Here is a 17,661-nt window from a genome sequence, read left to right as displayed (position 1 = left end):
AGGCTGGAGACCCATACATGGTTCACTGTCAAGTAACTGAAAAGGCCCCCATGACCCCAACACCCACCAATGCCAGAGTGGGTCTGAAATGACACTAGACTGTCTATATATAGCAGGAAAAGACTGCTGCCTACCACCGGCTCTGGTGATACCTTCCCTGGCCCTGATGCCTGCGGAGTCAGGAAGGGAATCAAGCTGTAACTTCCCACCGTGAATGAAAATTCCCAGAAAGAACCTGTGTCTTGAAACCAAACTTTCTGCAAGACTGATCAACTGATTAAAATTTCAGTGACTGTGGAGGGTTTGAAGTGTTGCAGGTCTAGAGCCTAATTAACATTTATCTTGGACCATCTGTAGTCCCTAAATAGCCACTCCTTCCCCACCTCTGTTTCTGATTTAATATCCTGTACCTAACAAACAAAAATCTTTTAGAATGTATTAACTTAGCAGACCACCAGCTTCTACCAACCAAAAAGCTGAACGCAATCAGAGAGCATGTGAGGCCTAGGGCTGAGATTTCTGTTTTGCTGTAACTGCCTACTTAATGTTTCCACCAACATATAAAAAAATGTCATGATTAGTACTTTTTTTTGGTCTCTTACTAGAAAAACTTCATGAGACTGTTATTATGGTGGAACATGGAATTTGGAGTAATCTGAATCTGTGTTCCTGGGCCATGGTCACTGATATTTAGCTCCAGGATAAACTATCTGTGGTGGGTTTGAATGAGAGTGTCCCCCATAGGCTCCAAGTATTTGGACATTTTGTCCTGGGTTGGTGGCGCTGTTTTGGAGGTTTTAGGAGATGTGGCCATGGCAATGTCACTGGGGGCGGTCTTAGAGAGTTCTAAGTCTTACCAGATTTGTAGTCTCTCTCTGCTTCCTGTGCCTGCTTAGAGCTGTGATCTCTCAGCTTCCCGCTCGGGCCACCTCTGCTGCCACGCCTCCCCCAACCATGATGGACCCTTACCTCCGGAACCGGAACCTCAAATAAACTCTTCCTTCTATAAGTTGCCTCAGTCATGGCATCTTATCACAGCAGCAGACAAATGACTAACACACTATCTCTTATCCCCTCTGAGGTAAGAGTTGTGCTTTCCCATGGACACCACTTTGTTTCCAGGTGTGAAAACCTGGGTTCCTGACACAGTTCTTCCTATTGCAAAACAATTCTATTCATTCATCACAGTGAGTTGTGACAGTATTAAAAGGACTGCATTCCTTAACAGGCTATGAGCCACTTGAAGCCATGAAGACTCAGGTCTTCCTTCTGTCCTTAATCTTGGGTCCAGCATGGTATTTGCAGTCTGGCAGACGCTTAGGGGGTATGCTAAACACCAGGGCTCTATCACAGCAAAAGTCAGAGAAAGGTGACTAAAAGTAGTCACATTACTGTGAGCTAGAGCTAGACCTTTATTTCATCAACAAATGAACCGAACATTTCAAAAAAGAAAAATCTGTAGGACTGATGACTTCAGTCTTTACATTGATGATGCAGATAACAGAATGACATCACACAGGCTCGCCTGGTGCCAAGCTTGACAGAATGGCACAGTTCATAAAGACAAGTGACCACCTCCCTCCTCTGCCATATGCAATCTAATGTTTTTTCAAGTTCTTTGGGAGCTGTTGAAGGAAAATTACCTTCTGGTAAGAACGCAGTCACCAGGCATGCCACCCCTGCCACGATATTGCTTGCTGCAAAGGGGAGGCGTCGTCCAATTCGCTCAATGGTCAGAAGGATCAAGAGAGCTCCCGGCAGCTCCACGACCCCCGAGATGAAGAAGTCTATGTAGAGGTTGCCTCCAGTGATTCCCAGGCGCATGACAAGTCCTTGGTAGACCACAGCGCTCGTGAACCTGCAGTGACATCAGCAGACACCAGAGAAGCCCAGTCAGAGAGAGCAGAGCCCGTGACCGAGAGAAAGGACGAAATGGGCACTGGACACAAGCTTTGAAATCCAGTCAAACTTACCAGGCAAACATAAGTATAAGTGTGCATTTCCTCATCTGTGGAGTTCTCACAAGATCTAAAAAGGACGGATTGCTAACTTCCTCATCTGTAACAGTGAGCTATACAAGAAAAGGAGATTTCAGTAGCAATATGTAGCACAACACACCTACACAGAATCAATTCGTCATTAACCAGATTCAAAGGTAAAGAGTTAAAGTGACCTTCCCGAATTTCCCAGATTCTTCACATCTTAAAGCCCAAGAATGAAGAACCTGCCTTTGAGCATTTTGAACAGGTCAGATCCACAAAGATGCAGTGAACTCAGTTAAGCATCTGAGGGTAATCCCAGTACTTACGCTAAATTGCTCTGTGTAAACCAGGAAAAAATTGTGAAATAAAGTAAAATACATGCATATGTTTATTAAGTTGGAGGGAAAATGAGGAAAAAAAGAGATAAACCTGTGAGATCCAACTATACATTTCTATGTGTAAAATCCTCAAATCTTACTTTTAATAAATGAAATCGTAAATCCAAGCACAAGCGCTGCAGGTATTATTTTCCTTTTATCTGTGTATTGCAACAATCTAACGTCTTTTTGATCCAGGAAAATTCAACTAATCTCTATTTGGCGATTTAAGAAGTTGGAATCCCATTCAATTCAGTTTGATTCAATTCAGTTGCTGGCCTACTGTGTGCAATGCACTGTAAAGGACAGAAGGAGAAAAGCAAAGCCTAAAACCTCAAGCTGCTTCCAGTCCAGTGGCTCAGGCAGCCCAGTGAAGTTCCCTGCTGTGACCACCTTACCACAAATCCATGTGTTTCCCAGACTGTTCTCTTCTTGGAGGGTCTTTTGATGTCCTGGGTCCCAACTTCTCCTTCCCTGGGGGATCTTTCCCAACCTGGGATGGAACTGATAACTTCTGGATCTCAGCCTGTACATCCCAGACTTCCATCATGGCTCCAATATAACTGCTTTCTCTCATCTAACTGGTCATCGCTTCCTCCAGGGGCTCTGGAGCTTAGGAGCAGGTGGGCAGGGACCTCAGTGCTTAGTGTTCAAAAACTGTTTGCTCAAGATGGAATGCTGAAGTAAGAGGTCAGGTGCCCTGGCTCGTCTCTTTCCTCAGCCCTGCCCTGAGTTCTTGTACTTCTCTTAAGCAAGAGCCCAGATGTGGAAGACAGGACCTCTCATGTCTGTTTACCCAGCTCCAGCTCTGACTCATGAGGAGTGGAACTCTAGACATGTTCTCCCCAAGCCATTCAGCTGAAAATGTCTCTACTAGCAGTCACAAGAATTTGACTAGGAGCAAATCTACACTGAGTGTCTTGTCAGCCACTTACTCTAAACGCTAAACTGAATGAATCAGTCAAAGCTGTCTCATGTTTGGCCCAGGAAAACCACAAACACGAAAGAAGACAGAAAAACAATGGCACCTTCTCTTCCTAAATCTTCTTTTTAAAAAAAAGACATTATTTTTACTTTATGTATATGAATGTTTTGCCTGTATGAATGTACGTGCATCCATGTTGTGCAATGCCTGTGGAGGTCAGAAGGGGGTATCGGATTCCCCAGGAACTGGAGCTATGGACAGTTGTTAGTTACCATGTGGGTGCTGGGACTCAAACCTTGGTCCTCTGCAAATGCAGTCAGTGCTCTTAACCGCTGAGCCATCTCTCTAGCCTTCCCCCACCCTTCAATACCAAGTCATGTCCCCTACTCCCCCACCATACCATATTTTGAAATTTCTTAAAACTGGCATGTCCTACCCATGAATTGACAAGAAGAAAAGCAAAAACATTGGTTCAAATAATATGTTTTTAAACTTTGTAATATATAAAGAGAGTTTGTATTTTAAAAATCACCATGTCTAGATTCAATAAAACAGTGTTAGTGCCCCTAACAGTTTTTGGAAGATGCTGACAGATTCCACTATCCATTCTTTCCTTCTGTCTTTGCATAACAGAATCCATGGAATTTTAGCTAAGCACATGGTTAGAGTCTCTTTTCGTAGCTTTTCAACTGTGATGGTCCCCAGATTAAGACCTCAGCAAAGGATGGTGGGGCATGGACATAGGTCCCTCCTTGGGAAATAGCTAATCCTTCATACACTATCCTCTCTTTCCTGAAGGATGAAAGAAAGGGCCAGGAAGCTTCAACCACAACACACACCACAGGTGATAGTAGAGAAACAAGATGGATGGAAGGCGGGTTCTGGAGGCTGACGTGGAACAGGGTCCCCTGGCCAGCGCAGGGCTACTCACCTGTTGGGAAGGCATGTAAGAGAGAAAAACGTTTTCTCTTTATATCACTGTGTTTGTGGGGTCTCCTGTTTTAACAGTAAGATGATCTTGACTCCATCTTATAGGATGCCTGTTAGAACATTCCCTGGTGAACCCTCTGAACTTAAAGGCTCTTCAATTTTCACTGTCAACCTGACACAACTCAGAGTCGCCTGGGAAGAGACTCTTAATGAGGAATTACCCAGATCAGGCTGGCCTGTAGGCACGTCTCTGTGGGGGACTGTCCTGATTATCAACTGAGGCAGGAAGACCCACCTGTATGCATGCAGCACCATTCCATGGGCGGGACTCTGGACAGTCTAAGAGTAGAGACAGCTTGCCAAGTAAGCAAGAAAACAAGGCAGAGATTATTCTCTTTGCTTTTGATCATGGAGACGATGTAACTCACTGCTCGAGTCCTCACTTGACTTCACTGAAATGGACTGTAACTGGAATTGTGAGCCAGATAACCTTCTTCTCTAAGTTGCTTTTTATTTTTGGTGGCACAGGGTCTATTCAGCTGCATGTAGAATTTATTTCATTGATGAAAAGTCTATCTTTATCATCTCATTCATAGTTCTTATGAGTGGGGCAATGGTGGTTTTTGCTTTTCTTTTTCACTATAAATAGCCTCTTAAAATAACACCTAGGTCTGGGGAAGTACCTCCCTTGCTAGTATTTACTATGCAAGGATGAGAGCCGGGGTTCTGTGACCAGCACCCACATAAAAAAGCTGGGTGTGGAGCTTCTGCTTGTGACTCCAGCACTGGGAGGCCTACTCAGGGAGCTGCGGGGCAATGAAAGACCCATCTCAGAAAACAAGGTGGATGGTTCCTGAGGAATAACACCTAAAGACTGACATCTAGCCTCCACAAACATGTGCACACATGTTCACATGTACACACAAAAGCAAAATAAAATGAACCAATATTACTTTTGTAACAAGAAAAAGTAGCTCAAAGTAACTGATTTAAATTATTGGTGCACCTAATTGTTCAGTTGATTTTATTCCCCTTTTCTCTTAAGGCCTCCTGCATGCACGTGCATGCACACATGCATGCACACACACATGCAGGGTCACCCTTTCATGTTCTCAGTGGAGTTGCCTCTGCTTCCAGTTATAGGGGAGGCCTGATTATCTCAGAGCAATACTACCCTCTGGATGGGCATGTATCCCAGTTTGGGCCAATGAGAAATACACATGTAACTGAATTTGAAGAAATAAGAAATGAACATATGTCACAATCCGAGCCAATAAGAGAACAAGCAAGCAAGCATGTGGATCAATTTGGGTCAGGGAAGAAAACATTTCTGGAAAAGTCCTTTACTACTCTTAATTCTGAAGTTCCTGAAGGAATCTTCTCTCTCTCACCTTGAGGGATGAATGAGAAAACAGTGGGCCCAAAGGACCTCAGTAGCCGCCCTCCCACCACAAGAGCCAGTCTTCGAATGAAGCTGGCTGGTCAGGGTGGAGAGAGAGGAGAAGCAGGTTCGGAGAGGCCACAGAACCCTGCTGGGTCTGGAATTCTTCAAAATGAGCCAATGAATGTCCTTTTGTCCAAGCCCATTCAGGTTGGTTTTCTGTTATTTGACGCCAAGAGCAGAATTATCTAAAGAATCCAGTCCGGAACCACCATCCTTTGCTCTAACCACTGACTATCTTAAGCAGGATAATTTTATCATTAAAATAATTGCTACAATATTCCAATTCACTCTAATTCCAATTCACTGTAAACATAGTTTTCATATCAAAAAGTTTGAGATTTGGAACCAAACAGTGACGTAACCCATTTTTCCAAAGCACAAGTTTGACTTGTAGCTCTACAATCATCCATGTAAAGAATGTGAAGTCCTGGTAATAAGGGCCATAACATGACCTTCCCTGTCCAGTGAATGGAAGGGTTAGCAGTACCTCCAAGTAGATAAAGGTAAGTATTTTGTTATAGCACAGAACAAATCCAGCTGGTCTTTGATTTATTAGCATCTGCTCCACAGTGACGCAGATATTCTGAAAGATGACCCACTTTCCATGTGTCCAAAGACCTCGAGAGCCTAAGAGCTGAATCCTGGATGGAATGCACCAGTCAGCTCTTGCCAGCTCATGGGCACGCAGCTGTGGCTACTGTTCTACATAACTTCTCACTCCACAGCTGTCCTTTCTGTCTGTTGCCAAAGGTTACCAGATTTTTGCCTTGTCTGAACCAGAAACAAAAGAGTCAAAATGCTCTTCCAAATTATTACATTAAAAAAATTCACATTATGATGTAATCTATATACAATAAAACCCATCACTTAGTTGAGTATAGCCCTTTATGAGTTGAGTATAGCCCTTTATGGTATATATACAGTCATAACCACAACTGTGTTCACATATGAAACACTCCCATGATACCCAAAGTTCTTTCATGATTTCTCCAAATTTCCTGAAGTTATTCCCTCTTCGACCAGCTCTGGGGTAGGGCAACCCGAATCTGCTTTCTGTTGTGACAGTTTTGCTTTTTCTAAAATTTCATAGAAATACAATCCTGCACTGTCCTGTCTTCAATGCCTTGCTTGGCATTCTATCTTGTATGTCTATGGTGTTCTAATGGGACACACTAGCTCTGGTTTGGAGCAAAGGGAGCAGAGAATTGCTCCAGTAATAGTTGTCTGTTTGGAGGTCTGTTGCCTAGCAATGCTGCTTATCAAACCGGTATTGCCTAAGGTTCCACTGTTGATGCAGGGTTCCTTATTTCTTCTGGAAAGAAGTGCTGCTTGCTTTAGACATCTCTAATTGTCTTTGTATTCAAGCAAGTTTGCCTCAACAGGGACTCATGCTATGTTAAAGAGAATTTCTCTCATCTTTCTTTGACAAACAGCTCTGTCTACAAGTCCTGATGCCTTTCTGGAATGTTTCTTCAAGGTGACACTATAATTTGCCAAGAAGGAAAAAGGCATTACAAATAAACCACCTGTTATAAAGAAGGTATTTAAAGCTCCCCACATGGAGAATTGGTTTTCAGGTTAGTAAACAGCAACAGCTGGTGGCAGGCCAGAGATGTATTTTTCTCAGTGTGTGTGTGTGTGTGTGTGTGTGTGTGTGTGTGTGTGTGTTTCTCAACATGTATTGAAACTCTGTGAGACTTGATTTTCACTTCAGCAGCACAAAGACACTAACATTCTATTATGTATTTTGAAGATTCAGTTAGGTACATATACATAGGATCACAGGCAGGCACACATGCACACATATGCATTGAGTGCTAGGAACTTTTAGCCTTAGGATTATTTTTTATAACATTTGAGCAGGCAATAATTGATTCAACACTTAAAAAGTATTTATTTGGGTTGGAGAGATGGCTCGGCAGTTAAGAGCACTGGGTACTCTTGAAGAGGACCAAGGTTCAGTTCCCAACACCACACGGCGGCTAATAACCATCCACAAATCCAGTTCCAGGGAATCCAATGCCCTCTTCTGACCTCCTTGGGCATTGTACAGAACAGATGCACTTATATACATGTGGGCAATACATTCATAAACATAAATTTAAAAAAATACATATTTTGGGGGGGTTCTTTTTGAAACAGGGTCTCCCTGTAGCCCCAGCTGTCCTGGAACTCACTATGTAGACCAGGCTGGCCTTGAACTCACAGAGATCCACCTGCCTCTGCCTCCCAAGTGCTTGGGACTACAGGTGTGTGCCACCACGCCCAGCTATAAATATTTTAAAAAATTATTGACTGATTTTATGTGTATGAGTGTTTCGCATGAATGTATGTTAAATGCACCATGTGCATGCAATGCCAGAAGAGGCCAGGAAGAGGGTGTCAGATTCCCTAGAACTAGAGATAGGGATGGTTGTTAACTGCCATGTGGGTGCTGAGAACAGAACCTGGGTCCTCTGCAAGAGCAGTCAGTGCTCTTAACCTCTGAGCATCTCCCCAGCCCTTTCCTCAGGGCTTTTTCATAGCCGCTGCTGCTGTGACACACAAGGGAAGATGCCTCCCTGGCCAAAGCCCCTTCCGATGGGAACTGTCACAATCCAGTTTTCAAGCACGCATTGCTACGCTGTATTTGGAATAAACCAGGTTAGTATATCATATCAGTTAGGCACTGTTGATTTCCAAGGCTAAGATAAAGCCAGTCTCTCAGTAGCTCTGAGAGACTTGGTACATGGAGTGTACACACAGCCCTCTGCACTTGAAGGCTTGCTACACACTCCCTGCCCTAGACCCAGAGTCCAAGTCTGTATCTCAGCTTCCTCAGGGGACCAGCATGAGAAGCCCTGAGTCGATGAACAAGTACCAGCTCATCTTCTGATTCCCAAGACTCAGTTCTTCCTGGTGCCCAAGTTGAGTAGAGATGTGGTTGTCCCCAGTGAAGAAGGGAAGAATACCTCCTATGCACAGGATCGTCCCCAGGCAAGAGACAGGCACAGGGCTGGTGACTGCCATGTGTGCCTTGTAAATCCATCTGGTGCTCTCAGTAGGTGACTGCGTGTGTGCCTTGTAAATCCATCTGGTGCTCTCAGTAGGTGACTGCATATGTGCCTTATATATCCATCAGGTGCTCTCAGTAGGTGACTGCGTGTGTACCTTGTAAGTCCGGATCACGCGCGGACCGCCTGATGAGTAGCGTCAGCATGCATGATTGGGTCTACGTGACCCTATAGATTGCTGCCTCAACTGGTGTGCGCGTGTAATTCCCCTGATTGGGTCTGGCGAAAGGGAGGGCTATCGGGGCATCTATATAACGGAAAAAACGGCGCAATGAAGGAAGAAGCTTGAACCCTACCTTGGTGTTCGTGTTGTTTCTCCTCAGCTCTGCAGGTCAGAGTTGAGGATCGCGGCAGGTGACTGCGTGTGTTCCTTGTAAATCCATCTGGTGCTCTCAGTAGGTGACTGCATATGTGCCTTATATATCCATCAGGTGCGCTCAGGAGGTGACTGTATGTGTACCTTGTAAGTCCATCTGGTGCTCTCAGTAGGTGACTGTATGTGTACCTTGTAAGTCCATCAGGTGCTCTCAGTAGGTGACTGCATATGTGCCTTATATATCCATCAGGTGCTCTCAGTAGGTGACTGCGTGTGTGCCTTGTAACCAAGACTCAGTTCTTCCTGGTGCCCAAGTTGAGTAGAGATGTGGTTGTCCCCAGTGAAGAAGGGAAGAATACCTCCTATGCACAGGATCGTCCCCAGGCAAGAGACAGGCACAGGGCTGGTGACTGCCATGTGTGCCTTGTAAATCCATCTGGTGCTCTCAGTAGGTGACTGCGTGTGTGCCTTGTAAATCCATCTGGTGCTCTCAGTAGGTGACTGCATATGTGCCTTATAAATCCATCAGGTGCTCTCAGGAGGTGACTGTATGTGTACCTTGTAAGTCCATCTGGTGCTCTCAGTAGGTGACTGCGTGTGTTCCTTATAAATCCATCTGGTGCTCTCAGTAGGTGACTGCGTGTGTACCTTGTAAATCCATCTGGTGCTCTCAGTAGGTGACGTCATCAGTTGCCCCATTTCACAAGGAAGGACAACACTGATGAGAAGGCCACACACCCATCACCTTGTGATGTATTCAATGATGGGGTTCCCTACAGGCTCTGCCCTCTAGAAGCTTCTAATCTCTAAGAGGTCGATGTGAATAAAAGAGTATTTGAAGATGTGAGGCTTAATGATTTGAACAACCACATCCAAACCAAACTGCTCCTAAGTCTTACAGACCAATACCCTGCTTGGTGGGTCTAGAAGAATGGCCAGTGACGGCCGGAGTATAGTAAGGGCCTTTCAGCCACTGCCTAGTGGGTGACTGCACTAGTCAGAGGAACTCCAGTCCCAGAAGGGCCAGGAGTCGTATGTGACATGACAGCTTCAGCTACCTCCTAGGAAGTGATAGCTATACCTGCTCTCCATGAGGTAGAGTTTGCAAAGCTACCTGAGGTGCTTTGGGAAATTCTGGAGATCTATTAAACTCTAATACATCAAGAGTATGTAATTACTTACCATGCAAGAGCTCATAAAGAAATATCTGTATTGGGGCTGGAGAGATGGCTCAGTGGTTAAGAGCACTGACTGCTCTTGCAGAGGAGGACCTGGGTTCAATTCCCAGCACCCACATGGTAGCTAACAGTTCATAATAACTCCAGTTCCAGGGGATTCAACACCTTCTTCTGACCTCTGTGGGCATTGCACAACACGGATGCACTTACACACACGCAGGCAATACACTCATATACATAAAATAAAAACAAAAAATTTAAAAAGAAATATCTCATTTTGAGAGAGATATTTCAACATGAGACTTTTTGTTTGTTTGTTTTTTAATGACTTTTTTGTGCTCTTGCAAGGCTACACAGAATTATTTTGTAAGAAAGCAGTGGCATCACGTGAACCTCAGCTCCCTCATTGTAGAGTGAAGAAGCTTTGCTGTCCATCACCCAGAGTGGGCTCGATGGAGGAATTAAATACCTTATATTAAGCTTTACGAAATACCGTATATGTTTCATCAAGTTTGTAGATTGGGGAATGGGAGAGGACAGAAGAATTACATTTAATCTATGCATTTTTTGCCAAGCCATATTGAGTTATTTTACTAGTAGAGACATTAGGAACTAACTGTACAAAAGAATCAAGTTTAAAAGCATTTTGTGGGGTACATCATTTCTGTAATTTTATAATGTATTTCTTTGTGGTTTTAAGTGAAAGACTAAGTGAACAAACATAAGAAATGTATGCACTGTTTGAAATGTGAATTATTCTTAGAACACTTTCAGTGGGAGGTCCATTGTCCTTTTAGTGCCTTAATTTGAGAAAATTATTTTACTGCCGTAAGTACAGGTTATTTAGAAAACAGATTTTACAAAAATAAAATTATGTGTCAGTGGGTTTTTCACTGGTCATTGGTTTAATTGAAAATATCTAGAGGTTTGTTGGACTTTCATAAATTGAGTACAGTCCTTGCATCAGACTACCTGCTACAATATGAATGACTAGAAAACTATCTGCAAAAAAGGCACAAGGTTGCAGCAGTATAAAAGATGGCGGCAACATATCCGTGGTGTTTTCCAGTTAACGTAGGGTTACCAGACAAATACTGTTAAAACTCTCATCTAGTAATAGGAGTTGATTTCTATGGGCAGTATGATTTATTATTTTTTAACCAAATACCTCCTCAGTAATTTATAATGGCTCTGTAGTAATGTATATCAAATAAGCACTGAAAAACTGATCGTCTCTAGGGTGATATGCATGTTTCAAGTGGTATTGAAAGCCGCACTGATGATAAACATCTGTTATTAATATGAAAAAAAGAAATATCTCTATTGAAATGGTCATGAATGACCAATGAATATTAAAATTAAAGATAAGCCCTAGGCCCCAGGATAGGGCTGTACAATAAAGATACACGAGCCACATAGATAAATTAACATTGCCTAGTGGTTGTGTCCAAAATGGTAAAAAGAAATAGGTTAAAATTAATCTCACTGATCTGCTTTATTTAATCCAAACTATCCAAATATTATAATTTCCACATGTACTCCATGTGAAGTTATTCATAAGGCACTTTTAGTCTCTGTTTGATATAAATATTTGCAACCTATTATGCAGTTCTCCTTATAGTACAGCTCAGTACAGACTGGCTGGGGTTTTGCCCTATGGCATATGAGGTCAAGGACTGTGATCCACACAGTAGACTGACACCCTAGTCCCGGGGCTCTTCCCCAGGTCCTCTGTGGAGACTAGTCTGAGGCTCTGGCTGGCCTGAAGGGTCTCTGGCTCCCCCATGTGACTTGACACTCTGCCCAATAGCCCAGAACCACTACAGTGCCATCTGAGGCCTGCCAGGGACCCACCTCAGGACCAGCAAAGGCCACCAGTTGCAGCTGTGGGTCATGTGTTAGAATATTTCTTCATTTCTTAGAAGCAAATCTGGGAGAGCTTTTATTTTTATTCTTTGTGGGGGGTTGGTTTTGGGAGAGGGAGAAAAAGTAATGTAAGAGAAAGCTTCTTCCAGGAAACAGGAGGAAAATTGCCTCTCTGGGGACTCAAATGTGTGGGAAACACGGAAACTCGGTTAGGGGACTGAATTAGATATGTTGCTGAACTTGCCAGGATCATTCAGTTGCTCATCTATAGAACTGCTATAATAATTACTAGGGAGGGGCTGGAGAGATGGCTCAGCATTTAAGAGCACTGGTTGCTCTTGCAGAAAACCTAGGTTCGAGTCCCAGGACCCACATGGTGGGTGACAGCCATCCGTAACTCCAGTTCTAGGGGCATCCAATGTCCTCTTCTGACCTCTGTGGGCATTGCACGATATGTGTGCATTTACATACATGCAGGCAATACACTCATACACATAAAATAAAAATAATAAATAAAATATTAAAAAATAATCACTATAGAAACAGAGAAGTTCTCAATATCAAAGTTCAAAATTATCCACTGTCTTCAATTATAGTAACATGCATGGATTCATATAGATTTTAGTTCTATGTGTAGGTAAATTTACTAATACACTACACAAGGCTAGTGGCTGGTTGGTTTGGGGAGAGAGAGAAAAAGTGAATTAAGCAAATCATGTACTACAAATAAAATCCAACGCCCCACAGCCACCCCATCACGATTCCCATCATCCCTGCTTCCGTGTCTCCTGCTGTCTCAGGAGCCATTGTCCTGAGAACTTGGTCTTCAACATCTTGATAAGAAACAGGCAAACTCACAAGTCACCTCAGCTCACTGGTTGAGGTGTCCACTCCAGCACTTGGTTGTGAATGGGATTCCAGGACAACTACAACTTGCCCAGATGGTGTCCCTCAGGAATCTTCTGCCCAGGGTTCATCACCAGGGTTCTCTTATGCCTATTCTGGGATAGCAGCACTTTCTACACAGATGAGGACAGCCAGGGTGACATCAAGCCTTGGTCACACATTGCTGAAGGCAATTAATGGTGGTAGGAACCGTCTAGGATGGTGTCTGCTGACAGCCAGCGGGTGAGTCCAGCTATTCCCTCAAAGGGTGGGGAGGGGCCCCCTCCTCTTTTTCTTCTTGCACTCTGACAGGCGTGGGGCACGGCGCGCCTCCCACCCCACATTTCCATTCCTTTGTTCCCAGGTATCTCCTCCTGTCCCACAGCTGGGGTGCCTTCTTTGCCCTCTAGCTCTGAGCTGGCCACTGATGGCTCACTGGCTTGGAGGGTCCAGGTGCCTTTGGACTTTTTCCTGTTCCAGTGAGCCTCATTCCTCAGTGATCAGCCTTCCTTCTGTCCTTAGCTGTGCTGGGGAAGTTGTATGTTCTCTGCGTGGGAAAGGGTCTTCGTATATGTTTCCATAGGAACTTTAAAATGGTGTATTTTGCCACAATCATTTTTTTAATGCTCATACAGGTTTAAGGGTAAATCTCCTTTGCAGCATTAAAAAGCACTGAAAAGTGTTTCTCTCCCCTGTCATGGCTTCTTAAACTAAATCCTATATTCTCTGTAGTTTCTTTGAAAAGAGACATGGCTAGTCAACAATAGCACTGTTTGCCAAATACTTCTGGGTCCTTTCCTCCTCTCCACCCCACCACATGGCACGATAAAGCCACTCTGCCCGGTTCCTTGTGACAGGGTGGCGTCTGCTCTGCAAATCTGCCAATGGGTTGTGAACATAGAATTCCTGCAGCAGGACCCTGCAGAAATGCTCTTTTCCCTCAGTCCTCAGGCTTTGAGGACTAAAGAGAAGGATGTCCTCCATCTCCCCCATGAACCTACAGGGTTCTGACAAGCATTAAACCTACGTTGTTTTGAACCCTGGAGTTTTTCTCTGTAACTCCTGTAAACTGTCTGTGCCCTAACTAAATCTGTAGCTCATAAATGTCTACCAAAGCCACTGATTATTGGAATCCTGAAAAACGTCAGTAGATATTAGTTTGTAAACTAATATCAGACATGGGAAAGCTATCACAATATGTCTGCACTGGTACTCAAACTGGTTCAGTACTGGGACAAATGAATGAAGTGCCACTCCTCACGCTCATGGTGGACTCAGATGGCTGTGCCAGGTGCAGAGGTGTGACTAACTCACTCTGCACCTGCCAACAAACAACATCACACAATAACCTTGCAGGGGTCACTTCAGAATCCCCTCCGTTTTCAATGGTTCATTAAGGAAGGCTGAGAAAAATACCCAAGAAATTCATGCATAGCCGAAGAGCGTGGAGATGGGTTTATAGGCTCCACAGGAGATGCAATAACCCTCTGATGAGTTCTGGGACTGGCCAGCTGCTCCTGTTTCTAGTTTTCAGTTTTCAGACTCGTCGGCATACCGCAACCTTCTGTACACTGGCATGCTGGATCACAGAAGATCCTTCTTTAGGGAAAGACAAGATGCTCTATGTGCAGGCTGTGGGCAGTGGGGCCATCCTTGGGATTCCAGGCCTGAACTGTGTTGACAGTGAAGGGTGACAGGCATCTCTCCAGAGCCACACTGTGGTGCTATATTGTGACTAATACTAACTTGATTTTTTTAATTTAAACAAATACAGATTCGTTGCCATAATGAATGACTTAGATTTCAATCTGAATGCCTTTCCTGTGTATATGTGTACATGTTATATGTGTGTATGTGTTCATGTGTGTACACGTGTATGGGTGAGTGAAGGCCAGAGGTCAACATCAGGTGTCTTCCTCAATTTCTTTCCACCTCATTTTACAAGACAGAGTCTCTCACTGAATCTAGAGCTTACCAACTGGGGAGCCTGGCTGGCCAGCTGAGCCCCAGGGATCAGCCTCTCTCCACACATCCAGCACTGACGTACAGATATATGCTACAGCACCTGGCTTTTACAAGGGTGCTGGGGATTTGAACTCAAGTCTTCATGCTTGCATGGTATGCATTTTATTGACGAAGCCATTTCCCAACCCCTTGGAAGATTATCTATTTATACATGAAACAAAATTAAAACATACCAAGATCCGTTGTTCAACAAATGAGAGGAAAGGCTTACATTTAGTGCTGCTACACATGTCTATAAGACAAGAGAAAGCACAGTTGAATAAACAATGGTTATTAGGAGGCTCGAGAGACGGCTCAGCAGTTAAGAGTGCCTGCTGCGCAATCATGAAGATTGGCGTTCAGATCCCAGCACTCACATAATAAGCCAGATGTATCTCCCATACCTATGACTCAAGTTCTGAAAGGTTCTTTTTTTCAGTACTGGGGCTTGAACCCTGAGCCTGACATATGCTAGGCAAGTCTTCTACCACTGAGCTACACCCCAGTTCTGAAGAGGGCAGAGAGAAAAATCACTGAGGCTTCCTGGCTTCCAACATAGCATAGAAAACACAAGCCCCAGATTCAGGGAGAGACTCTGCCTGAAGGCAAGAGGAAAAGTATGATTGAAAAAGGACACACAGTGCCCTCTTCTGGCCTCCATGCACAGCGCACACACACACACACACACACACACGCGCATGTAAGTAAATAAAATCTTCTTAAAAAACAACAAGGGATGATTAGTATGAGATGGAAATAGACCAAAACGAGAGAAACAAAAGATAAAAGATGAGCAATTATAAAATACTGGAAAAATGTAAGGCATGCTGAATGTATCTGGGGAGACATTTTTTGAAAGTAAATACTATACTGGTTATCTTAAAAGTAAGTGCGTTGAATAGAGAGTCCGGTAATTCTCTGCTAAATATATGGTTGAACAAATTACTCCTATAATAGATGTTGCAATATATTTTTGTTTCTGGGACAGTCTCATGTACATTACATTAAAATGGAGTTTTCAGATATGTGGTAGCCAAAGACTATGTTCTACGATTCAACTTTTTGTTTTGTCTTGTTGAGACAGGGTCTCACTATGTAGTGTTGGCTGGCCAGGAACTCGCTCTGTAGACCAGGCTAGCCTCAAACTCAAAGTGATCCACTCACCTCTGCTTCCTGAGTACTGGGATTAAAGTTGTACACCACCATGCCCAGCTAGTGATGCAAATTTTAATGTGAAAAATATTCTCACTATGATGAGTAACAATCAGCTTGTTGAGCTTGAGAGGCTGGTTGTGTTTAGACAAAAAAGTGCACCAACTACATTACAGAACTGTGGAAAGCCAGGAGACTGTCAGCAATCCTACATGAGGCTGTGTCTTTCAGTTGGTGCAGATGTCAGTTCAGCAGTTGTATACAGAAAGGGTGGAAAATGACATGAAATTCAGAGTGAATACTTGAACTGGCTTCAGTAAACTGTTTAGGTCAGGTGCCAGGGACACGTTTAAGCCTGGAGGGCATCTTCATTCCTCAAAACACATGAATAAACTTGGGACGTGGTGGTATGCACCTTTAATCCCAGTCCTCAGGAAGCAGAGACAGGCAAATCTCTTCGAGGTCGAGGCTAGCCTGGTCCACATAATGACTTCCAGGTAGGCCGGGACTAGGAACATTGTCAAAAAAATAAAACAACCCGCCCCCCCCCAAAAAACCCCACATGAATAAATGCTTAATTGATATTTCACTCCATGTGGTAAAAAAAAATCACATCAACTACTCATTCAATAAACTTTCCCCAGTGTCTTTCAAAAGCTGTTTGTGGTATGCTGACTTTGAAATGTTCACAGCAAAAGAAAGCTAAGATTCTTTGAGGGATAACAAGGTAGTTATGAACTGTGTTACTCAATTTCCCCATGAACATGGACAACTTGAGAACATGGACAGCTTGTCCTTGAGGGCAGTACAGGATCAGAATATAATGAACTTGACTTTAGCTTATGGAGGGCAAACAAATCAAGGGCTCTCAGAAATTACCAAGAGCTCAGGAGTCCATGGTGTCTGACCTGACCTCAGGTTTTCCTACAAATGGGGTATAACTTGATCTATGAAGGCACTGAGAGCAAAGTTAGCAGTCAGGAGGAACCCTGTATATGCTTATAGATCAAGGACACTGGTCCTTCCTATGTATTGAGGACTTCTGGCTTAACGTGAAACCATTTCAAGGTTGGTGGGAGTTATGCTGTTAATTTCTGTTTACTGAGGCCGTGGAAAAATGCCAAGATCTTATGACTTAATTATACCCTTTAATAGTAATTATTCATTATAACTGTATTTACTTTCATCTAAAGAAATACATATTTGTATGTAGAAAAGGCATGGCTGCAAATGGCTGGTGGACCTCAGTAGTATGTCCACAGTCCCTGAGGACCTGGGTCCCACTGGGATACACTGACCATGTGATTCTCTTGGGAACTCTGGGGCCCAGTTTGTAGCTACAGGGACACAGGAATGTAAACAATGTGGCATCTACTTACCCTGAGGTCCCTCTCTGACCACCCTCCACACCTGTCTTTGGGGAAGGTGGTACAGCTTTGCTGTTATGTGAAAGAAGAGTCCTTAGTGCTGGGCACTTTTCCTAATATTCCCTAAGCCTTCCCCAGCCCCCACCCCCCCGGCCAAAGGATATAGAGGTCTCTGCTCTTAA

General features: G+C 43.8%; 1 protein-coding gene across 1 annotated transcript in view; it reads right to left on the bottom strand.

Annotated features, from left to right (window-relative positions):
* Positions 1 to 17,661, bottom strand: part of LOC103737007 (solute carrier family 22 member 3) — a 111,132-nt gene that overhangs the window by 13,123 nt on the left and 80,348 nt on the right. The window contains exons 6-7 of the mRNA XM_008836684.3: positions 1,974 to 2,071; positions 1,644 to 1,858 (exon numbers count right to left, since the gene is read on the bottom strand). Coding sequence (XP_008834906.1) covers positions 1,644 to 1,858; positions 1,974 to 2,071 — 313 coding nt within the window. The remainder of the gene's footprint in view (positions 1 to 1,643; positions 1,859 to 1,973; positions 2,072 to 17,661) is intronic.

This window comes from Nannospalax galili, unplaced genomic scaffold, assembly GCF_000622305.1.
Source record: "Nannospalax galili isolate Female #2095 unplaced genomic scaffold, S.galili_v1.0 scaffold2271, whole genome shotgun sequence".
NCBI lineage: Eukaryota > Metazoa > Chordata > Mammalia > Rodentia > Spalacidae > Nannospalax > Nannospalax galili.
Note: the sequence above shows the minus strand (reverse complement) of the source record. Positions and strands in the feature narration are given on the sequence as shown.